The 24,815-nt window shown below is 43.8% G+C and overlaps 1 protein-coding gene across 1 annotated transcript in view; it reads left to right on the forward strand.

The window, feature by feature from the left end:
- The window catches only part of Ttc29 (tetratricopeptide repeat domain 29), a 188,607-nt gene that overhangs the window by 45,950 nt on the left and 117,842 nt on the right, over positions 1-24,815 (forward strand). Inside the window, exon 6 of the mRNA XM_051168685.1 lies at positions 20,467-20,679. Within this exon, the coding sequence (XP_051024642.1) occupies positions 20,467-20,679 (213 nt within the window). The remainder of the gene's footprint in view (positions 1-20,466; positions 20,680-24,815) is intronic.

Raw genomic sequence — 24,815 nt, forward strand, 5'->3', positions numbered from 1 at the left:
AGACTGGCTTGAATTGACCTGGAACTTGCTCCTTAGGCTACGGGATCCGCCTGTGTCTGGCTCCACAATGCTGAGATTACAAGCATGCACTGCTGCACTCAGCTTTTCCTTCTTTCTTTCTTTCTTTCTTTCTTTCTTTCTTTCTTTTTTTCATGTGTGTGTACGTGTGTGGTATGTGTACACGGTGTGTGGGGGGCTTATGTGTGTGTGCACACACATATGAATCTGAGCTTGGTGTCAAGTATTCACCATGATTACTCTTGGACCCAGAGCTCAGCAGTTGAGCTAGTCTAGTCAGCCATCTTACCCCAGTGACATCCAGTCTCTGCCTCCCAGGTCCTGGGACTAGAGGAGAGCCTCCATGGCTGCCTGGCGCTTACACGAACACTGGGAATCCAGGGTTTGATCTTCCAGCTTGGGTGGCAATCAGCTTACCTGCTGGACTATCTCCGCAGAACCCAGAACCAACTTTTTTAAAATTTATTTGTTTAATTCATTCATATTACATCTCAATGGTTATCCTATCCCTTGTATCCTCCCATTCTTTCCTCCCTCCCATTTTCCCCTTACTCCCCTCCCCTATGACTGTGACTGAGGGTAACCTCCTCCCCCTGTATATGCTCATAGGGTATAAAGTCTCTTCTTGGTAGCCTGCTATCCTTCCCCTGAGTGCCACCAGACCTCCCCATCAAGGGGACATGGCCAAATATGGGCACCAGAGTTCATGTGAAAGTCAGTCCCCACTCTTTACTCATCTGTGGAGAATGTCCTGTCCATTGGCTAGATCTGGGTACAGAACCAACTTTTTACTTGGGCTCTAGGTATCAAAGTCAGGTCTTCAAGCTTGTATGCAAGCGTTCTACTGACTAAGCCAACTCTCAGCCTCCTATTTCTTAATGATCCTGAGGAATATCCCCAACTGTGATTCTTTTTGTCAAGAATTTTATTAGGGGCATTAAAGTATCTATCACACCCTGGGAAACATCCTTCAGTCAGTCAGTCCATCCTCGGTAACTTCCATCAGCAGCCAGCCAACCAGTCAGTCAGTCAGTCAGTCAGTCAGAACTCTTTTGTCTTCTCTCCTTTCTCCTCCCCTCTCTGCTTTACTTTCTCTGGCTCTCCTTCTTCCACTTCCTCCCTCTCACACAAAGAATTCCTTACTGTGAGCCTTAACCTCCTGATGATTCCCACTGAGTCATTGACTCCTGACGTCACTCCAGTTTGGGCAATTTAGCTGACACTGGTTTGGATTTCCTTGCTGAAGAGTGTGGTGTGTGCCTGGGTAGATGGCTAGTTTCCTGGGTCAGCTGTCATGCTAGCAAGAGAACATGGTAACCTGTTGTGGCAGCACCTTACTATGCTGCACCCCTCAGAGAGGGGACTCCATGAGGCAGGAGGAGCAGGGCAGGCTCAGGCCCCTCTATTTTATAGGCTGCAGTATAGCTCACGAAGTGTCCTTACCCTCTGGGTATGTCAAAGCCTTGATGCAAGCCAGCTTAGCATCCAGGATTTGTGCATCTTCCCCTCCCCCCTGCATGGCTGGAGAGGGCAGGAGGATTGGGAACAGGGGCTAGGGCACAGTCATGCTTACAGTCCTGGGGCAGGGGTGACATCTAGATTGCAAAACTAGCTATGGAGGCTTTCAGAGTTTGGAAAACACCAACCTCTCATTGCCATGAGAGAATGGCTGAGTCCAGTACAAGATCAACTGTCCCCAGCACCCACCTAGTGGGTTTCCATGGAGCTCCCAAAGGACCAGGACCAGAAGCTAGCCTGCAGGAGTCAGTCCTCGGCATGCAAATCTTTTCATCCTAGATCTGGGGATGCTGCGCAGAGACTGCTCTCCAGAAAGAGAGTTATTGCCCCAGTGTAAATATGCATCTGTGATGTCTACAACTTGAATAAATGTCCCAAACTGCAAAAAAGAAGACCAAGAGATGAAGGCAGCGAGAATATGATAAATATGGAGTCTCTAGGGAAGAGCATACCATAATCAGGGTTAAAGCAATAATCAGAATTATCTCAAAAGAAGCTTTATTGGCCCTAAAAGTATCTTAAAATGGAAATTAAAATAGGTCTCCTACTCCAGTCAAAATTAATAGAGATCCATATTTTGACAACTCCTTGGAAGTTGTTTTGAATACTTCATAAAGAGAGATATGCAAAGAGAAAACACAGCCTGCATTGAGGCAGAGAATAAAAAAGACTCAGTTTTCTCATTTCAGCAACAAATACCAAAAGACAAAAGACTGGATTCCATAGAGTTAAGTGGGAGGGCGGGTGCTGTGAAGCCTGCGAGGTGCAAGCAAGGAAGGAATGCACAGACCACGTTCTGGTTCTCCCACAAAGCCAACGGGAAACTTAACTCAGAGAGCCCTGGCTTAAAAGCCTTATGAACGCAGTTTCCTCGTGTGCTTGTTGTGTGAAACCAAACAGGACAAGATGAAAAAGTCAAGACAAGGCAACACCTCATGCAAAGGAACTATCCATAAAGACTCAAACCAAGCAACTGTAAAGATATATTTATGAAAAAGAAATTAAATGGCTTTAGTAGATGATACATAAAAATTAAGTATAATAAAACAACTTTAATCTTCTCTTTATGAATTTCCATATTTACCAACATTTAGAAGCAGTGTTGATTACTCCTCTGGCTTATTTAATTTTTAACACTTTTAAGACATACTTATTATTGTCCTTACCAAAGTGCAAAATGGTTTTAAAATCTTTTTAAACAAATATCTGTGAAAAAGAGATTATAAAATACAAATGGGAAACGTAAACATTAGTTTGCTTTTTCTTTTTTCTAGCCCTGTATTTAGTCTAGCAAATAAAACAAAAAGGAAAACCTTTGAATGTTATTAAAATGAACTGAATTCTTTGAATCTTGTTTGAGAATTCTATACATGAACAATTCGATCATATCCAACCCCCTACCCCACCCAGATGACCCCAAAGTGTCGCCCTCCCAACTTCATGGCTTTCCCTTCCTCTTTAAATAATCCTGTCTATTTAGTGCTGCATGGGGCTGAGACAACCGACCACACCCACACTGGCAGAGAACCGGGACTCTTCCTCTCTGAGGCCACCAAACTGCCAGGAGTGTCTCCTATAGGGGCGGAGCCTCAGGACCCCTCCTCCAAGCAGATGGAGGCGGAGCCTCAGGACCCTGCCTCCAAGAAGATGGGGGCAGGGCCTCAGGACCCCTCCTCCAAGCAGACGGGGGCGGAGCCTCAGGGCCCCTCCTCCAAGCAGAATCACAAGTAGATTTGAAAGGTTCCTTGCCTGCAACTGTGTTAAGGTCAGCTAAAGTGGGGCTGTGAGACCGGCTCAGCGGGCCAAGCACCTGCAAATACGGGCATGAGAACCAGAGTTCAGATCCCCAGCGCTCATGCAGAAGCTGGGTTACATGAATGTGTAATCCCAGCACCCCAGCATCCCAGTGACAGGTGGATACGTGGGGTGTGCTGGCCAGCCAGCACAGCTGAATTGACGAGCTTCAAGTTTAACGAGAGGCTCTCCCAAAAATAACATGGAGAGTGATTGAAGCATCAACCAATTCACTCAATTCACTGACCTCTACATGCACACATATGCCTACACAATCGTGCAAATAACACACACATGCACAGACACACACATGCACAGACACACACGCACACACACATGCACACACGCACAGATACACAGACACACATGTGCACACACACAGACACATGCACACACACACACACACACACACACACACACCAAAAAAAATCAGTTTATCCTGAGTTATCACAGGCAAAAGGAACCCACGTCATTAGATGTGACCCTTGACACATACACATCCTTATTTTAAAACTAAATTCCATGGGAAGCATTTTTAAAAGAACTATAAAGAACAGGTAGGATATATGGTTACATATTTATTGTCTTCCATGAGAAAAACTTAAAACCCAAAACAAGCAAGGCAAAAGATGGTGAAAGCCTTTATTGAAAGGTGACCATCCTCTTGAGGTGGATTCAGAAGAAAATGGAAGTGAGAGAGCGTACTTACTAAGACTGCTTGAAGAGCAGAGTTTCACCGTGGCAACTGCTCTGTCATCCTGGGCACTCATCTTGTGTTGCTGGTTTTTTTTAACTTTCAAAAACAGATTTATCTCCTATACATGTACGTTTGCCTTCGTGTACCACATGAATGCCTGGTGTCCGTGGAGTCTAGCAAAGTGCATCAGCTCTCGTGGGTCCAGAGTTAAAAATGGCTGTGAGGCCACCATGTGGGTGCTGGGTCCTACACAAGACCAGTAAGTGCTCTTGACTTAAGCCACCACTCCGGCATCCCCGGAACTAATGTGACCCTCCAGTCCTTGCAGATGTCCCGTTCAAAGCCAGCCCTGTACTGCACTGAGGTCAGAGGTCACACCTCCTACAAATGGATCAAGAGTGGACAAGGCCTCAGAATCTCGCCAACCAGATCTGTCATTCTACACCTTTCTAGAAGTGGAGAGAGAAGAAAAAGATCCCTTTCCCCCATGAGACTAGAGGAAGGAGTAGAATTCTGTCTATCCAAAAGAAGATTGAGAAATTTGATGTGTAATTTTTAAAATTGCTCTTTAAAGGCCCAATTTAAATGCATTAAGCTAAAGTAGAAAAATATTTTCAACAAGCATAACCTATGAGTTAATATTCTCAGGTAAAAGACATTTACAAATTGGTGGGAAAAGCTACTAAATAGGAACCAGAACTAAGAGAATAATTGAAAGGAAAAGCATTGAATTTAACCAAATAATAAACAAGGAAAGGACAATGCTATTTTTTAAAGTTTGATTAAATTTGTATGTATATGTATGTCTGTGTGTAAATGTCTGTGTGTGAATGCCTGAGTGTGTATGTCTGATGTAAATGTCTGTGTGTATAGGTCTGTGTGTGCATGTCTGAGTGTGAATGTCTGTGTGTGAATGTCTGTGTGTATAGGTCCGTGTGTGAATGTCTGAGTGTGAATGTCTGTGTGTGAATGTCTGTGTGTGAATGTCTGTGTGTATAGGTCTGTGTGTGAATGTGTGTGTATGTCTGTGTGTGAATGTCTGAGTGTGAATGTCTGTGTGTGAATGCCTGAGTGTGTATGTCTGTGTGTGAATGCCTGAGTGTGTATGTCTGTGTGTATAGGTCTGTGTGTGAATGTCTGAGTGTGAATGCTGTGTGTGAATGTCTGTGTGTGAATGTCTGAGTGTGAATGTCTGTGTGTGAATGTCTGAGTGTGAATGTCTGTGTGTGAATGTCTGAGTGTGAATGTCTGTGTGTGAATGTCTGTGTGTGAATGTCTGTGTGTGAATGTCTGAGTGTGAATGTCTATTTGTGAATGTCTGTGTGTGAATGTCAGTGTGTGAATGTCTGAGTGTGAATGTCTGAGTGTGAATGTCTATTTGTGAATGTCTGAGTGTGAATGTCTGAGTGTGAATGTCTGTGTGTGAATGTCTATTTGTGAATGTCTGTGTGTGAATGTCTGTGTGTGAATGTCTGTGTGTGAATGTCTGAGTGTGAATGTCTGTGTGTGAATGTCTGTGTGTGAATGTCTATTTGTGAATGTCTGAGTGTGAATGTCTGAGTGTGAATGTCTGTGTGTGAATGTCTGAGTGTGAATGTCTATTTGTGAATGTCTGTGTGTGAATGTCTGAGTGTGAATGTCTGAGTGTGAATGTCTGAGTGTGAATGTCTGTGTGTGAATGTCTGTGTGTGAATGTCTGATTGTGAACATCTTTGTGTGAATGTCTGCGTGTGAATGTCTGTGTGTGAGTTTATTTGCACCATGAATGTCTATGCCCAATAAGGCAAGTTGTGTGGAGCAACCTGGAGCTGGAGTCGCAAGCATTGGTGAGGCGAGGTGTATGCTGGGGACAACAGTCGGGACCTTCGGATGAGTACTATGCACTCTTAGCCCCTGAGGCATCTGTCTAGCCCCAACATTATTTATTTTAAAAAATACATCATTCAAAAACTTTGATGGCATGATATTAAAACAATTTGTGGGACTGGAGCAATAAGGGGGTGGCTAGAGATGTGATTTGTGCTCTCTTGTGGCCTCTGCTGACACCTGCACACAAACAGCAGATAGCCACCGAGACACATACACATCAACGAGAATTTAAAAAATAAATCTTAAACTGTCAAAGATAAGAGAAGCACAAAGAAGCTAAAATGAAACTTCATCCCCACTTGTCATAAAAATGCTTTTCTTACCCCAGTAAGTAAAGAAGATAGCACTTTATTATGGAGTTTTTAATAGCAGGTCTTTCTGTATCCATAGAAATCAGAAAATGAGTTAAGAACAGAGACTGTGTGCTCCAAGCCCCCATTTTAGAGAGAAGGAAGTCAGTGCACACACTGATGGTGTATAACTTACCTTCTTTCCAGAGTTAATGAGTAGTAACTGGGTGTCAAGGGAGAATCTCAATGTATTGCTCAGTTTAAAATTTCTATCAAGCCAAGCAGTGGTGGCGCACGCCTTTACTCCTAGCACTTGGGAGGCAGAGGCAGGCAGATTGCTGTGAGTTCGAGGCCAGCCTGGTCTACGGAGTGAGTCCAGGACAGCTAAGGCTACACAGAGAAACCCTGTCTCAAAAAACAAACAAACAAACTTCTATCAAAACAAACAAACAGCTTCCATCAACTGCTTCACTTTTTTTGTTTGTTTTGTTTTGTTTTAGTTTTTCAAGACAGATTTCTCTGTGTAGCCTTGGCTGCCCTGGATTCGCTTCATAGACCCGGTTAGCCTTGAACTCACAGAGATCCCCCTGCCTCTGTCTCCTGAGTGCTGGGATTATAGGTGTGTGTGGTGGTGCTTCACTTTTTAGTTTGACGCCATGAAAGAATAGAATCCAGGCGTTCGTTCACTCAATGTCTGTAACTATCACCAACTTCTACCCCTATGTATGGATTTTCAGGTTTTCATTCATGTTTTTAAATGGCCACTTGTGTGTTTGCATGAATATACCCACGCCACAGCAAGTGTGTGGAGGCCCATACCACAGTGTGGAAGCCCACACCACAGCAAGTGTGTGGAGGTCAGAGCACAGCACAGCAACAAGAGTTGGTTCTTTCTTCCTACATGTGGGTCCCAGGGTCTGAGCTCAGGTCATCAGGATTAGCGGCAGGGGCCTGGACTTGTGGAACCATCTCACCAGGCCCTCTAACCATTGTTTTTATTTCAAATTTTCAGCCGATATTTAAGTCCTCCCTAAGTCAGTCTTTCTTCGCTGTGTGGTGACCATTCAATTTATACATGGAATTCGTGTTTCTGGCCGCTCAGCCTCTGGCTTTCCTATGTCATGATTTGGGTTGGACCTCCAATAGCTCTTCAGTCTCCATGGTTATCTCTGAACACATTCTCTCCTTTTTATAGTGTCTCTGGGAGTTTTCAACTGGCTAGCTTTGCTCTAACTGAAAAACAGCACACACAGACACATGCACACAGCAACCAGTTCTAACACTGCAAAAGGGAACATCCTGCAAAGTGACACCCCATCATTCGGCCTCAATGCCCTTCTCTAGAGGCCACCCCAGTTGAGATCTGGTATATCTGAGGGGTTTTAAATCCTCTCAACAGCGCTTACATCGCTATTAATTTTTAATAAAATGAAAGAGAAAATAAAATACCACACTAAAAGCTGATATATCCTTTGCATGTCTTTTAGTTATTAAGGCTGTTTTTCTAATAAACTGGCAAATGTTATCTCATGACAAATAAGGAATTACAATGAAATTTCTATCAATTGTGATGTGACATCTTTGGTTATATTTTTACCTTTTTTTTTTTTTTTTTTTAAGAACTGAATACCATGATAATCAACTTCACTTCAAATGCTAAAGAATAAAAATAAAATTACATTTATAACAGAATATGTAATAAAATAAAAAGCCAAATGCTAGGAAGGGATTATTTATATGAGACACTAAAGAGTTTCAGGAAGTCAGTTTGTGTTGCGTCTGATACTGTTCAATTGTTCACTACCCACATAGCTGTATTCTATGGCGTGTCTAAAATGAGCATCACATTCTTCATATACACTGAATGGATTCTGGACAAATTGGTTTTCCCTGAAGTAATATCTTTTGTTACTTAAAGAAATCCTTGTCACTGTGTTGTATTGGTTTCCTGGGGCCTCTGTAGCAAAGTTCTGCTAACTAGGTGGGATAACCTGCGGAAACGCGAGAGCTCGGGGGTTTTAGAAGCTTGGAGTCCAAAACCAAGGGACCTGTTACAGGCCCTCCCCAGCCATCATCTCCTCTCTCTATGTGGCTTTCTTTGTGTCCAAACCCCCTCTTTCTAAATTGAGTTCAGGCCACCACAATGTCCCATCAGAACTGGACAAAGACCCCACCCGCCATCATAATCACAAGCACAGGCGCCGCGGGCTGAGCACTAAGCCCCATGCAAGTGCTCCGGGCTCAGTTACCAGACTGTGGTGCTACCGGGACATGGTGGAACCTTCAGGATATGGGCCTAGCGGAGGAACTTACGTTGCTCAGGAGTGTTGCACCTCTGCATCTCGACTTCCTGTGCTATGAGGTGAGCAGCTGTGCTGCAAGAGGCCCCTTTGCCTTGATGTTCAGTCATGTCACAGAACCCAGAGCAAAGAACCAACTGACACTCAAAGCTAAAACAGCCTTTCATCTTCTAAGTTGACTTCCTCGGCTATTTTGTCACAGTGACAAAAAAATCTAACCCAGACTCAAAACAGATATGACTTTAAAAGTCTTGTAAAATGATGAAAATGTCATTAGGTGCATACTGGAGTTGTGAGGGTGGCCGGCATCGGCCCTAGAGAGGCGGAGCAGCTTTGAGATTTGGTGCAAGTGATCTTTTAAAGATTCGTTATTGTCTATTACGTGTGTGTGTGTGTGTGTGTGTATGCGCGTGCACACTCGTGTGTAGTGTATGTGTGAAGTTACCCATGGAAGGGGAAGCCGGCATTGGATCCCTGGAGCTGGAGTTAGAGGTGGGGTGTGTGTGTGTGTGTGTGTGTGTGTGTGTGTGTGTGTGTGTGTGTGTGTGTGAAAGTACCTATGGAGGAGGAAGTGGGCATTGGATCCCTGGAGCTGGAGTTAGGGAGTTAGAGGTGGAGTGTGTGTGTATATGTGTGTGTGTGTGTGTGTGTGTGTGTGTGTGTGTGTGTGTGTGTGTGAAGGTACCCATGGAAGGGGAAGCCGGCATTGGATCCCTGGAGCTGGAGTTAGGGAGTTAGAGGTGGGGTGTGTATGTGTGTGTGTGTGTGTGTGTGTGTGTGTGTGTGTGTGTGTGTGTGTGTGTGTGTGTGAAGGTACCCATGGAAGGGGAAGTGGGCATTAGATCCCTTGAGCTGGAGTTAGAGGTGGTTGTCAGCCATCCCAAGTGGGTGCTGGGAACCAAACTTGGATCTTGAGAGCAGTAAGCACTCTTTATCATTGAACTGTCTAACTGTGCTACTTAGCACTTTTTTAAATTAAAAAAGGAAAAAGAAGAAAGGCAGTGGCGATTCCTTGAAGTACTGCTTGTGTGTATTGGTGGTGGAAGTAAGATGGTTTTGGAGTGTAATATGCCGGTAGACAGGCTTCCGCGATGCTGTTGTGAAAGCACGTGGCGTGGAGAGCAACCCTTATAAAATAATGAGGACCAGGAGAAAACTACAGTCATCCTTTACAATTGTGTAAAAAAAAAAAAAAGAATACACCCGGAAAGAACGCAGTGGGACTTGAGCAAAGTAAGGAGATTTGGAGTGATGGGTGGTGTCGTTGTTAGCCAGATGTTAAGATTTTCCCCCAAGAGATTCGGTTCTGCTGATGTTTTTACATTCGTGTGTTTTTCTAGAAGCTGATTTTCTGTTTTGTTGAGCCCTGTGTTCAAAGTTCGTTTGTCTCGTAGGTCATAGATAGGGTGGTTGTCACCATCTAGGTTTGCCCAGAGAACAAGCAATTCCCAGGACTCAAGGCTTTTGAGGTTAGAATCAAGCAAGTCACTGGTAAACTTGCATGAACTGGTTACCCTAACAAGAAGGTTACATTTTCTAAGTCCTATATATTTTATTTATGTGCCAACAGTGGTGAGAACAAGCAGTTTGGTTATTTTCTGGTAATAGATTGTTGACAAGGATGTTAGGAGTATTAGGCAGCTTTGACAGACTTTATTCTCCGTCTAAACTGCCATTAATTTTAAATTTAGTTATAGTGACCCCTCCCTTCCACACAAGATGTTACAAGACAGCACTTAAAGTGGCAAAGGCCTTTTAAAAACTATTTTATTTTATTTTTTACCAAAGTGTTATTCTTGAAAACATAAATGTATCCGTGGGCACTGTAAGTATCTGAAGGACGAGGAAAAGCAAATGAAAAAAACAACTCCCAGAGCACCTTGTAAAGCTCTGCCTGGGTTTTCCGTGTCGGTTTTTCTGCCAGTGTAGCTGAGTCCTAGCCACACCTGTAGCGCGGCTGAGGCGGTTCCTGGAGACCTTCCCTTTCTTCTTTATAGTTAAAAACAATAAACCCGGGACCCGAGAGGTAGTTCAGGGGTCTGAGTGCTTGCCGGGCATGCAATCAAATACGTACATCAAAAAGGAAATCCACCCATCTGCTTCTAAACCGCATTTGAAAGTGCATCCTAAATATTGTCTCGAGCAAAGTCGTCCCAGAAGAGCCTCTGTTTCCTAGTGAGAAGGTGTGACAAGGCACAGAGCCATGCAGACACGCATCTGAGAGGAACCCTGGGGACCCCAAACTACCAGACACCCGGAGCTGGGGTCCAGCATCGGGATTGTCTGAGGCCCTCCCGGGGATGGCTGTGGCACTGCCGGACTCAAAGACTGTCAGCTTCATTTCTGCCAGAAACTCCAGGAATCAACCGGGCGTGTAATTCCTGCTGTTTTCCAAGATCCACCTGAGCAGATACTGTGGAAACTGAGGCACTCCTCAGTTCCATTGATCACTCAAACTTTTCTAAAGAAACCAAACGGATTCACACTGCTGCTTCTAATCAGACTAATTGTCCCCTTTCTGGGCTGTGTCAGTTTACCATCCATCTGTCTGTGTACACACACATAGGGCCTTACAGTATTTAATGAAGAGATTCTCTTTAAGAATTGATAGTCAAGAGAAAATTATACCATGTTTGATCTGTGTTAAAGAATCAAAGTCCGAGATCTTTGAATGGAACTTAGAATAAAAATGTAATTAGGTTACATCCCTGAAGTCTGATATATCTTTAAACAAGACTGCAAGTGAAACTTTATTAAAGCTTCAAATGAATTATTTCATTGCTTTTTTTTAAAATTCATTTTATCCCCCTTTCTCTTTCATGTCTGTGTTACTGACATTGCGGCTTGTATTTTACCTGCCTTTTTTTTCCAGGGTGTTTTAATTATTTACTGCTTAACGAGTAGAACAGAGAGGAAGCCCCACCCAGTTTCGAGGTGCTGCCTTGGCAGCAGGGGTCTCAGTTTGAAAGCTTTGTAAGGAGGCCTTGGCTGGCTACACCCAGCCCGCAGCTGCCTGTACAGTGGATAACTGCTCTGGGCCGGTGTTTCCTCTGCAGCTGGAAAGCACTGCCCCAAACTGTGTCTGCGGAGGAGCCCAAACGCTTTCCAGTTACTGTCTTCGACAGCTGTTCAGTGGGACAAGGGACTGTATTCCGTATCAAAGAAAAAAAGAGGGAAGGGAAGGCAGGGGAGCGGAGAGGCGGGAAGAGGGAAGGGAAGAGGGGAAAGGGAGAAAGGGGAAGCGTAAAAGTAATAATAGATTAATTAATTAATTAATTAAGACATAAACAACTTTGCACCAAATGTTACTGAGCTTCCATGAAGAGCAGGTGTCAGCTTGGGGCCGACATCATCTCCTCAGCAAGAGCTGCGGCTAAACTGAGAAGCTAAACTGAGGCAGGCTGGTTCAGAGCAGAGCTCAACAGGCATCTGAAGAGGAGGTGACTATATCCTGATCCTGAAGTACAAACCTGAAATCAAGGATGTGGCACGTCTTCCACATGGGCCTCGCCCACCTGTGAGCAGCAAGCAGGCCCATCAGGAAGACCGTTAGCGCAGCTCTAAGGTGTTGACGTGTAGATACAAATGCCTCAGGGTCAAATCAGGAGCTAGGGACTGGGAGAGGAGAGGGAAGGGAAGGAGAAGAGAGCAAGTCCCAAGAATCACTTACTACTGTAGCTGGCAACTGCTGTGTGGTTTACTGCCTCCGTGCTCGCCTAAATAGAGCATTTTCAGCTGGTGAGTTGGTCCTCCCTTTGTAGTGCACCTCACACCTTGTTCGTTATCCACAGGGGCGCAGATGTGGTGGAGAGATGGCTCACCCTCTTGCCCTCTCTCCTCACCCATGTGTTGAAAATGAGTCTGACCGATGCATCTTTCTCTTTGCCCAGATAAACATGCTGAAAGCAGGCTGCATGCAACTTATTTAACGCCATGAGCAGCACGGATTGCAGTTAAGAGTGTCGCTACTAAAGCCACGCGATAATGCTAGTGCTAAAGTCAGTACGGGACCACCGTCTGCTGACTTGCATGCCTAGCGACGCTTTTAACTCAGGATGTTTGCGTGCTTGAACATGGAGCTTGGTGACTGGTACAGTGCTAGCCCAGTGTGCACAAATTACTGGGCTAAATTCCTGGGGGGGGGGGGTTGCTAAAGGACTTAAAATTGTAACAGAGATTTTTAAATAAGGTAAAAACATGAATACAAAGTAATATGTTGCATGAAGAAAATTTGAAATCCTACAAGGTTTGCTAATGCAAAGCGTTAATTTCATGTGTATACATTTATGTGTTTTTGAGATGGAGTCTCAAGTAGCCCAGGCTGGTCTCAAACTCACTATGAAGCTAAGGATGGCCTTGAACTCCTGAACTACTTCTGCCTCCCAAGGGCTAGATCACAGCTGTGAACCACATCAGGGTTTTGTGGTACTAAGGATTGAACCCCAGTATTTTACATTTTTTATATTTTTTAACCTTTTGAGACAATTTGATTTCCTCAGCTTATGCACTTTTAAGAACCAAAAAAAAAAAAAAAAAAAAAAAAATGTATTTTTCAGTGTTCTTACAGCTGTGACAAACAGTTCGAAGGGATAACGCTTCGTCTCAGATCATGGCTGCAGAAGTTTCTCAAGTTTGGGCCTGAGGTGAGGTTGGACCTCATGCTAGCGATGATGAAGAAGAGCAGAGCAGCTCACTTCAGGAAGGTCAGGGAGCATAGACAAAGGCAATGGGGGCCAAGAGCAAGATGGATCTTTCCAGTGACCTGGGGACCTAATTCCTCCAATAGACCCCACTTCCAAATAATGCTTATCATATGGTGAATCCACCAAGAGATCAACCCTGTGACTGGGACAGATCCCAAGGGGGCTCTTGCCCCAAGCCAACAGTTAGTAAGCCTCAGAGGACGACAGAAGCACTTCACATATAACATGTGACCCAAAGTCCCCAAACTCAGACACCAACTGTTGGCATTTAGCAGCTGCCTTTGTTCACTGACTACAGCTGGGCCACCTAAGTATCAGAACAGAAACTGTTGATAGCACTTCCTCCAGGGGCACTGAAGATCAAGGCAGGCTTTACTCTCATCCAGTTCTGCCATCATAATAATAAAGGCCTTTGTGAGTCTCCCCCTGCCTCAGTCTCTCACACACACACAGACACACATAAATACACATACAGGCATACACACACAAATACACAGACACACAGACAGAGACAGGCACACTCACACACATACAATACACACAGAGACACACACGCACACAGAGACTCACAGACGCACACACACAGAAACACACATACATACACAGACACACATACACAAATACACACACACATAACACACACACACACACACACACACACACACACACGAAACCCATCTCACTGTCTCCTTTACTGAGCATCAGTCCTCGCCTAGCGGGTAGCGCTGCAGCCCACCTGAAATCTGTGCTGAAAAGAAACCACTCTCTTAAGTTTCCTCTGTGCACCTCGCAGGAGCTCCTTGGAAGTTGCAGGTGCATTTCCTGCCCTGTTTGTTAGGGATGTTATTGAGTTATGGATGCAAGCCTTTGTCTCCTGGCACTCTGTTCTGCCATGGGGTACCATGGATGAGAGTTTACAGCAACCCCCCCCCCACACACACAGGAGATAAATGGTGGAAATACGCTGTTCCCATTGGCAGGCTGGGGAACCTCAGCTCTGTCAGCACGGGCAGTGCCCTTATAATGATGATAATTGAATGTAGATATGGAAAGATGATGTCAATTGCTTCTGCAGTTAAGCCAAAATGGAAAGCAATGTCTTTTGTTTTTACACCAGGGCAGTAACATTTTTCTCCTTTTGCTACCACTCAATATTGCTTCTAGCACATTCTGTGTCTACATTGCACAGGATAGTAATTTATGCCAAAGATGGCCAGTCGTTCCAGATTAAAACGCAACGTAATATACATAAAGCTTTATTGTTCCTTAGGTTGTTGTTTTAAACTAAAGTGGAATATTTCCCTAAAGTCTTCAACAAACGTGCACAATTTAGAATTAAATATGCTTCTGACGTACACGCACACTGCTGAGGAAATGGGCCTTGCGGAGCTGTCAAATTATTTTCATGCAATTGTTTTTGCAGTGTTGTTTTTACTGGCAAATGTACAGCTTGATAGAAAAAAAGAAATAATTAGTTACTCTCAGACCTGCTGATGTATAGGTCTGAAGCAGGCCAGGTCTCTGCGTCTTACGGATGGTGACATTTTAAATTACTTGAACAATGCCACAGCCATCTTTGGACATAATTAACACCTTGCCTAATTAATGTCAGGGCAGGCATGAGTCACATGTTACGAAATGCTACTGTGTTCGGACTTGCCTTCTTGCCGCTGTCTTTCAGACCCCTTAGCATGTGCTGTCCTCCCAAAGTGGAACAACTTCTTTTTCTTTCCTCCTTTCTCCTTCTTCCTTTTTCGTGTTTCCCTCCCCCTTCAAGTAATCAATGCACTGCTGAATGAGTTCATTTTAATGCATTCAATCATGCCTCTAATGTTCGTAGCTTACGGGCGCAAGCATCAGTAATGCAGGAATGTTATATGGCTTTAGTTTGGGCCATTTCATAAAATATTCATGGAATCAAAAATGTGCATCAAAATAGCGGCTGGGAGAATTACATTTATGTTCCTGCCTTTATGGCAGCCTCACATTTAAACCCATTTGTGTTAATATCTAGTCAATCTTCCTACTTTAAAAAAAAAAAACTAAAATGGAAGAGATCATATACATTTCCCTTTGCTTAATATTTGTTCTAGACATCTGCTGTGAGACAACAAATATCTATAAACCTTCAGAGATGGTGTGCAGAAACAGGAAGCCACAATCTGGCTAATATCTAAATATATAAAATTGTATTTTCTCCACATTGTGTTCGTCTTAACATCCTACCGAGCATTTTGCAGCTTACAGCAGTGTCCTCTGGCTTTTGTTTGTGTTCCTGGTTCTGCTAGGCCTTGGATACAATGAAACACCCTTAAACTATGTTTATTTTAGGAGCACAAAACTGTAAACACATGCTAAAGTCTAGTACTTATGTAGCTGCCATATAATTGTTTAAAGAAAACGAAATAACACTGAGGTTTGGACCACCTCTGTCTACACCTAGATATTCCTGTCCCACCCACTTGCTCACACAGTTCACCTAAGATGTGTTTTTGCAATGCTATTTCATGGTTTTGAAAGAAGCTGACCACTGGTAGTATATGGAGGGCCACTTCCATCCCCCCAGTGGGACATTTGGGCCCCCCCGTTTTCCTCCTTGACTCACAGGAAGTGGCATAGCCCGTTTCCACTTGATTGGGGAGGCATGCACCCCAGGCTTTCAGCTCAGCAGTACTTAGTGTATCTCTCACTGACTGGTTACAGTGCTGATGATTTGCTAATGACTCTGCTGCCACGTGATCAAAATTTCCCTACCTTCAGAGACTTTAAGCGGATATGAAGTTCCTACTAAGTTTTATTTTTTTGTAGTACCTGGCTTAGTCATTTCTCCTCCCTCTGCTCCTGTTCCTCAGTGGAAAACAATGTCCTCAGTTGATAATATCAGAGTCTGACTGGGCTCAGACACTTGTGTCAAGCAACCACTTTTACTCTTCTAAGAGACTGCTAGTGGGACCTGGAAAGATCGCTCCAGGCCATGATGTGTTACATTTTATTTGGGAATGAAGGATAGATTATATGTGAACACTTCAAGGACGTTATAAAGAACGTTATGAGCCAGACTGGAATATCTAACTGTTGTGGCTTCAATGAGACCCCTCAGAGTTTGGGGCATCTAAACACTTGGCCCCTAGTTAATGGTGCTATTTGGAGTTGTGGAAGTAAGTATGTCACTGGAGGATGAGCTATTTCTAGTGTGTTCTCTCTGTTTTGTGCTTGAGACTCAAGATGTGCACTCTCCAGCCACCATCATCCGCCATCTGCCGCCTCTGCTCCACTACCGTGGACTCTTGTCCATTTGGAACCGTAAGCCCAAACAAACCCTTTCTTCTTGAAATTGCCTCTATCCATGCTGTTCTATCCCAGGAACAGAAAAGTAACTAATCCAACAGTTCATTAGCTTCATTGGCATTTACGCTTAACTTTGTCAAAATGATTTCTATTTATGGCCTTTTCCAACACTTCATTAATCTGAACGTTTTCAGATAAAAGCAATATGCACTATGTTTCAATAGATAACTACGCAATGAGCAACAGAACACTTACTCATAACGTAAAATAATCACTAAGTTCTTGTTGCTGTTGGAGATAGATTGGGAAGAAATCACACCATTGTAAGTCTTGCTACTTTAACTGCATTTAAATCACATATGCTATGAAAAGAGTCTATCTTTTAATATTTTAAGTCAGGTATTAGGCTGTATGGCAGTACGTGTTTTTGAGTCCTGACCAGCCTCTGGACACAGTGGCCGTGTCATCTGTGTACTTGTAGTCATTTGAGTCAAAGCCTTATTGTCTCATTTACTTCCACGAAGTGATTTAAGAAATGAGACCTCACATTTGAGAAGGATTAGGAGGCGCTCTTCCTGGACAAGCACTTCTGCGGGAAGCAGAGCTGAACACAGCCTCAGGGACCAGCCTGGTCAGGGGCCAAGGAGCAAAGGGTGGGACTGAAGCCACAACACCTGGGACATGCAAGGACCTCCAGGTATCACTGAGGTGTCCCCACACGGTTGAGGAGAAAACAAAGGACTTCAATGAAGCTGATAAGATTTCAGGGTATTCAGGAAGAGCCAGAAGGGCATGGTGTGGCGATGTGTCCTTTTTGTTAATAGTTGCGGGGACATCTTGAGTTGAGTGACTCATAAGCATTAACTCAAGCATTGTTTTTTAACTAAGAGATGTGTGTCTGCGATTTTAAGTGAGGCACCGTAGGTTCCTGGCATAGTTTGCGGTAGTGCCATATTTGATGTGGTACAGCCAATTACATGGCGCTTTAAGGATCAGGAGCTCAGCCTCCAGTCATAACAAATTTAAAAGTGGTTTACAGAGTTCAGCCGTCTAATCTTTGTGAACCTCCATTTTCTCATTTGTGAAAAAAATGCAAATTATATCTACTTTACCAGTCTGAGGGATGTTATCTTTTATAAGGATGTGGGAGGAAGAAAACCAATGCCTTACTCATCCAGGAAAAGGGGTTCCTGTCTTTTTCCTAGCATCTTAGGCAACCTTCCTCATGGAGGTCTCAAACATGCATGTCTGAGACCTGAATCTCAGACAGTCTTGAACTAGGCAGCCCAGTGATACTAACCCCAATACTCTAGGAAAACCCAAATCCATATAGTAAGGCCACTTCTGATTCCTCAAAGATGGCCTTTCATGGTGACCAGTGTCCCAAGAGCCTCCCAGGCTTTATTCCTCCTCACACATATGAATCTGCCAGAAAACCCAACAGCCCTCAGGACTGGACAGCAAAGAGCACCGTCCGCCTCCCGGGGACGCGGATATCCTGTCTCTGCCCTTTCCCAGGATCCCCATCGTCAGGTTCACCTCCGTTTCCTCCGTCTCTCCCTGACTTCAACTTCTACCCCCAGATTTGGACAAGGATATCACCTCTCACTTATTATTTTGGACCATTATGCCTTTGAATTATCATCTAATTCAAAGTAACTAGAGAGTTATCTATTTTATAGGGTTTTTCCCCCCTGGAACTCCGTGATTTTCTCAGTTTTCTGTATTCATTATTCCCTATTCATATGGCCCAAAAGAAAAATGTGTCTCTACTTTATGACTAGATGAATACTACAGAAGAGAACGGAGCTTTCGTGCACACGGCCCCAGAGTTACGAAGCTGTACTTTGCAGGCAGAAATATAGTTGACAGAGGAAACATAACACACAGACATGCCAGTGCTCCATTGGAATGCCAAAAAAAATGAGGGCCATGGGTATTTGCGGAAGGTGTTTCTGGTGTGAGGTGCTACAGGACACTGATGAAAAGCTGTGTTGGCCTTGGCAGGAGGTACAGAAAACAATCGGCTGCAAAAAGACAGGCTGGAGTAGTGAGCGTCCCCTGTCTGCACCTGTAGCAAAGCAATGAGAGATTAGGCATTATTTTGAAATGGCTTTCTGTTCTGTATTTCTTATTACAAAATAAGCATGTTTTGATATTAGAGATTCTCAAAAATGTCAATAATCAGAACGGGAGAAAAAGGCAAGAAAAGGAAAATCAAACAGAAAACCGTGTTCCACCCACAGCCCTTCCTCCCAGAGGGGGTGCTTTACACCTGTTTGCTGGCATTTTCACTTACTGTAAACACCTATAAACGAGATGTTCCTCAGTGAAGTCATTGTACAGCTGGGCTCCCTCCTCTCTTCCAAAGCTGTGAGGTAAGTTCCTAACAGCTCTGCAGGACCCCTTGCCTTTGGTAAAGTGTCTGTCTTTACTCCCCACCCCAGCACAGATGGTAAGAACTCATACTGACCATGACTTCACTGCGTTCTTCTACCACTGTTTGCCAGCGACTTTCCACTTTGTTTACCATTCTTTGAAAAGGTTATTCTTATTTTTATGTATTTTTTTGAGAGCCTGTCTTGCCAGCAGCCTAAGATAGTCACAATCCAGATCCTCTTGTGCCAGCTTCTCTTTGCTGGGGTGTATTCATTAATAGCAGCCGCAGTCACAAAGTCATTGTAACGAATGGGGACAGATTACATAGCCAGGGCAGTGCCGTTCCTGCCTATGCTAACCAATGAAACAACTTGTGCAAATGTATTGATCATAATATGAACTGCAAAGGTTAATTTAAGCTGTCATGGTATTACTGTTAGAAAGACTAATTCTTATATTTTGCAGGATAAGCTGGATCACAGTATGAGTGTAGTGACTATATTGCAATTGGCTGTTGGTTATGGTAGAAATGTTATTACTATGCCAACGGATAACACCCCCTATGCTTATTTTACACTAACTACATAATACACTGAATATGCTGCAATTAATCTCACAGAACAGTAAAATAAGGCACAGAGGGGGCAGTCATTCGCCTAAGCCTAAACAAGCAAACAAAAAGGAATGAAAGACTGTGCCCTTGAAACCTTCACTCGCTTTTAATTGTTTCAGTTGAAATGCCTAGGTAGGAGTCTGTCCGGTTAAGACGAGTGTTGTCACCCTAATGCTGTCAAAGACTGCTTACATTACAAGGTAGTAGGACTGTTTCCAGAGGAAATTAACATGTAACATCCAGACGGCAGCCTGGAACTGCCAACTGTTCCCTCCAGAAATACATTGTCTCCTATTTTAAGGAACGAAATGGTCAGAGGCTAGTTTAGAGTTTGGTGTTTGAGAAGAGACATTGGGAGCAACTGATCCATAAGCAATGGATAGTGGTTCTGATAACCGGGCAGACTATGTCAGCACCCCCCTCAGGCTCCGAGAATCCACTGTGCCAGCGCATTCTTTCTCATGGTGTCTAAATGCTCCCTAAGAGTGAATCGCTTGCCATCTCGAGAAAATAATGAGGACAGTGGTGGCAAGCTCAAGCTCCGGGGGAAAAAAATCTTTCCCTCTACCACCCAGTAGAAGCACACAGTGTTAAGCTGAGCCTCCACGATCTCTTCTGTAAAATGGAACCATGGGAATCCCACTCCAGCAGACCGCTTAGGGGTTGAATGGGGGGACGCGCGCTGTTCTGGAGACACCAGCCAATGGAAGGAGGCTGAACGGTGGTAGACGGGCCTTCACACTCTCTAAATGTGCACAAGAGCAGTGGTTTCTATTTGCTGAGGTCCATCCCTCAGAATCATTGCTGAATCTGAGGTCCCGTTAGAAGTAGATCCTTTTCGCCTCCGACCCCTTCGCAGCGTTCCCTTCCCTTTAAGAGCAAAGCCGACACACGTACCCCACTGCATGTCTCCACATTTGTTAGTCAACGCTAATACATTTTTTAGAACAAGTTTCTGGCCAGTGCTTTACGTTTATGAATGGCTTTTATTCTTCAGGTGATCTTCTGGAAGCTGCCCAGCATTATGAAGCGTTCCACGAATTGACACAGGGCCGGATATGGAAGGACGAGACGGGTCACTATCTCAACCTGCTGGCCTGTGAAAGTCTCCTGAGGACCTACAGACTGCTCGCTGACAGAATGCTGGAAAACAAAGAATACAAACAGGCCATCAAAATTCTAATAAAAGCTTCCGAAATAGCCAAAGAAGGTGGGTGGAAAAGAATGCTCTCTTTTGTTTTCTTTAATGGGCAGACACTGGTTCTCCCAGGAGAGGAGTAAAAATTGTCAAGTGTTGGGGTAATTATTTCATATGAAATGCAAAGACAAATGCCATCAATATGCTTTCAGATTTCGCTGTAAGGCAGAGAGGTAGGGGCCTTAGTGCTCACAATGAGAAATCCATTAGTTTCTTGAAAGCTTTGTTCCCAAAATTACAATCCACTGGGGTTACTGTTGTAAAACACGGAACCCACAAAGAGGAGATAAAGTCATGTGTTTGTGTGTGTGTGTGTGTGTGTGTGTGCACGCGCATGCATGCTGTGTTGTGTATTTTTTGTAATCTGAAAACCCCTTTATCCTTTACAAATTCCCTATAGTCAGATACTTGGGAAACTGTGATAAGTGTTTACTTAGGAGTAACAAGGACGTAGCACTGCAATATACTTTAGACCTTTGCCTCGCTAAGCTTGGCCTTTGAACCTGCATTATCAATATCACCAGGAGGCATGCTGTGAAAGTCTCCGTCGGCCCCACCCCAGACTGGCAGCATCGGAGTCTGCGTGCTGGCAGCAGGCCCACGTGATTCTCACTCATACTCTCAGCACTGAAAATGCTTTTGGGAAAGCCGCTCATAGTCTCAATATCTTACCACACCTTTCTCTGTAGAAAACATAATGAAAATGGACCATAGTCTTCTAAACTTTTAATTTATAACATGCAAAGAAAAATATGCCTTGCTTTAGTACATCACCACACAGCATTTTCTAATAGAGCAGTGTTCCCATGAATGGGGAAAGGAAGTTACAGTCTTGACTCATGGATATATTTAATGAATTAATTTATTAAGTAGCTGATGGCTTATTTGGGGTAAATAGGGTTGGTCTTGGGGTGTGATTTTAATTTGCTAGAGAGGAAAAGTAAACATTTGAGCTCTTTTTTTTTTTTTTTCTGATATTACTTTTAAAAATAACTTTAGTTGAAATGTTAAAAGAAAGCCGGACAGTGGTGACACACATCTTTAATCCCAGCACTTGGGAGGTAGAGGCAGGTGGATCTCTGTGAGTTCGAGGGCAGCCGGGTCTACAGAGAGTTCCAGGACAGCTGGGGCTACACTGAAAAACCCTGTCTCAAGAAAGAGAGAGAGAGAGAGAAAGAGAGAGAGAGACAGACAGACAGACAGACAGACAGACAGACAGACAGAAAAGAAATGTTAAAAGAAGTTTTCATCACTGAAAGATAAATTCCATCAAATGAACTTCTCTGCATAAATGGTGGCCCACGTCTTTTCTGGGGACAGTAAATGTGGTCACAGGAATCTCAAGGGACAGGCACATACCCTAGGAGGAGATACTGTACTTTAGTTTTGCATTTTCTGTGTGGTAGCATAGTTCATACAGAAAGGAATGGACAGTCAGGAAGTATGTACCTCCCATGTTGATTTTGATAGCATTTAGAAGACACTTACACCCACCAAGGGCACCATGGTGCAGTACCCGCGTTCCGGAAGCATGGCGCTTCATGGTGCATCCGACTTGTAGTCTGTCTCGTGGCTTCCTTCTTTTGTACATCCACCAAGTAGCTCTTCACTGTCCAGTTTTCACACACTTTCTTTTGATGGACATGTGACTTGTTTATTGCCCTGAGAGAACACCTTGAGTTCTCTCCAGTGCATACCTAGAAGACTGCTGGGTTGTGTGCTAACTCCATATTTACTTTCTGAGGAGCTCTAGCTTGCAAAGTGGTTGCCTCCCCAACCATTTCCACCATCTTTGCACACTTCCACTGCATTATTTGTCTATTGTTGAGTTGTTGAAATCCCTTATAAGGGAAGTCTTTCATCAGATACCTGATTTGAAAACATTTTTCTCCCATTCAGTGTGGTTCACTTCCACCTTCGTGTATTTATTTCTGTGCGTGCCTGTGTGTGTGTGTGTGTGTGTGTGTGTGTGTGTGTGCGTGCGCGCATGCGCATGCGCACCTATGTGTGTGTGTGTGTGTGTGTGTGTGTGTGTGTGTGTGTGTAATATTTCAGTATCATAACTAAGAGGACTGACTAATCCTAGGCCCCTGTGATTTGTTGCCACTGATGTAAACATGTTAATAGTTTGAACATATTTAGATCCACTGCTTTATTTATTTGTGTGTCATAAAGAAGGCCTAGCTTTATATTTTGCAGCATTTGGCACACATGCCCGCACACACAAATGGACCACAGACCTAAGCACAGCTCTTTTTCCTTATCCCTTTCTGATCTGATGCTTTACTAGTTTCTCTGACTAAAACCTTGGTGACAGGGGACATTCTTGCTCTTTTATGCTGTTTTCAGCCTCTCACACTTAACATGATATTGGCCATGAGAGCTTTGTAGATGTCCATTCACACACTGAGGAAGTCCCACTATTCCAAGTTTGCTGAGGGTTTTAGGATGAAAAGCAGTTGGCTTGTGCATCACTTTTTGCATCCTTTGAGATGATCATGCATTTTTATCCATTGTTTTATTAATGTGGTATGTTAAGGTGTCCTTGGGCTCCTAGAATAAATCCCACATGATCACAATGTGCAATCCTTCTTTGGGTCACCGGCTTTGCTTTGCTAGGTTTCTGTGTGTGCGATGGCACCGGATCAACAGGGACCACTCTTCTTAGGGTGTCTTGATTTGCTCTGTAAGTAAGACTGAGCTCGCAGAATGCTGTGGCAGATGTTTTCTGTGCACTGCTTCTAAGTCGTTGTACTGATTATTGCTGATTCTTCCTTAAACGTTCAATGCAGTTTCCAATGAAGGCAGCTGGGACTACACTTTTCTTTGCAGGGTGTTTTCAGTCACAGATGTATTCAATTGATTCATTTATTGCATCAGGGACTCCTTTTTCCCCTCCTCCTCATCCTCCTCCTCCTTCCTCTTCGTGAATTAATTCCAATGTCTGTGTCTTTCTAGGATATTGCACATTTAGTTTATGTAACTTGGTAGTATAAACTTACCCACAGAGTTCACTTATGGTCAAGGTCTGTATTCTTTTTCTCTTTTCATTTCTGACCCATTGAGTTTTTCTTCTTTTGCCGTCTTGTTCAGTGTGGTTAATGATCTGTTAACTGTAAATGGTGCTTCATTCTTGTTGAGTTTCTCCATTGCCTTTCTTTTCTGTTTTGTTTCTGCTCTGTTCTCTCTTTTCTTGGTTTCTGTCTTACACTTAGCTCAGTCTTCCTTGGTGAGTCAGGAAAGCATCTTCCTTATGTTTGAGGGTGGATGCATACAGCCATCATGCCCCCTAAGTTCCGTTGCTGTTGTGAACATGGGAGAGCATCAACTGAGAGAGATTTGCCTGGAGACAACTCTGGGGGACATTTTCTGGGCTGGTGATTGATATGGGAGGGCCCAGTTCACTGTGGGCAGTGCCACCTCTGGGCAGGTCACCCTGGGTGGTTAAGAAAGCAAACTGGGAAAGCCATGGGAACAAGCCAGTAAGCAGCATACCTCCATGGCCTCCACATCAGTTCCTGCCTCTGGGTTCCTCCCTTACATTCCTGCCCTGACTTCCCTCAGTGATGGACCATAAACTAGAAGCTGAAACAAACCCCAAGATGATTTTTGGTCATGGTGTTTTATCATAGCAGGCACCTGTTGCACCCATAAAGAGCCTATGTGTGTCACTTTATCTGGCTTTCTCTTTGTTGCACTGCCGTTTTCATCCATCTCGCAGTATTCTATAGTTTGTAGTTTACCTGTGGTTTCTTTCTTTTTGCCCAGTGATTGCTTTAGCAGTGTGCTTGACTTCTGCATAGTGGTGAGGTCCCCAGGTTGTTTCTGCCCCATACTGCTAATTCCACTTGATGGTGGGTATGTGGTCGGTGAGGTCTTCCCTAACGAACCCATTTAACTACTATTATGACATTTTCATACATGTTCATTGTTTTCCTTTGCTCCCCGTTTCATCTTCCTCCCTCCCCCTCACAGATCCTCATCTTCCCCTCAAATATCTCCCCTTCTGCTTTCATATGTATATCACGTGTGTTGTTCAATTTAGATTCCAGATATAAGGAAAATATGCAATATTTTGTCTTTCTCTCTGACACCAATAATTTATTTCAGCAAACACAAAGCACACACCTTCAACTGTTACTTAGCCA

The sequence above is a fragment of the Acomys russatus genome, chromosome 26 (assembly GCF_903995435.1).
Source record: "Acomys russatus chromosome 26, mAcoRus1.1, whole genome shotgun sequence".
Classification (NCBI taxonomy): Eukaryota; Metazoa; Chordata; class Mammalia; order Rodentia; family Muridae; genus Acomys; species Acomys russatus.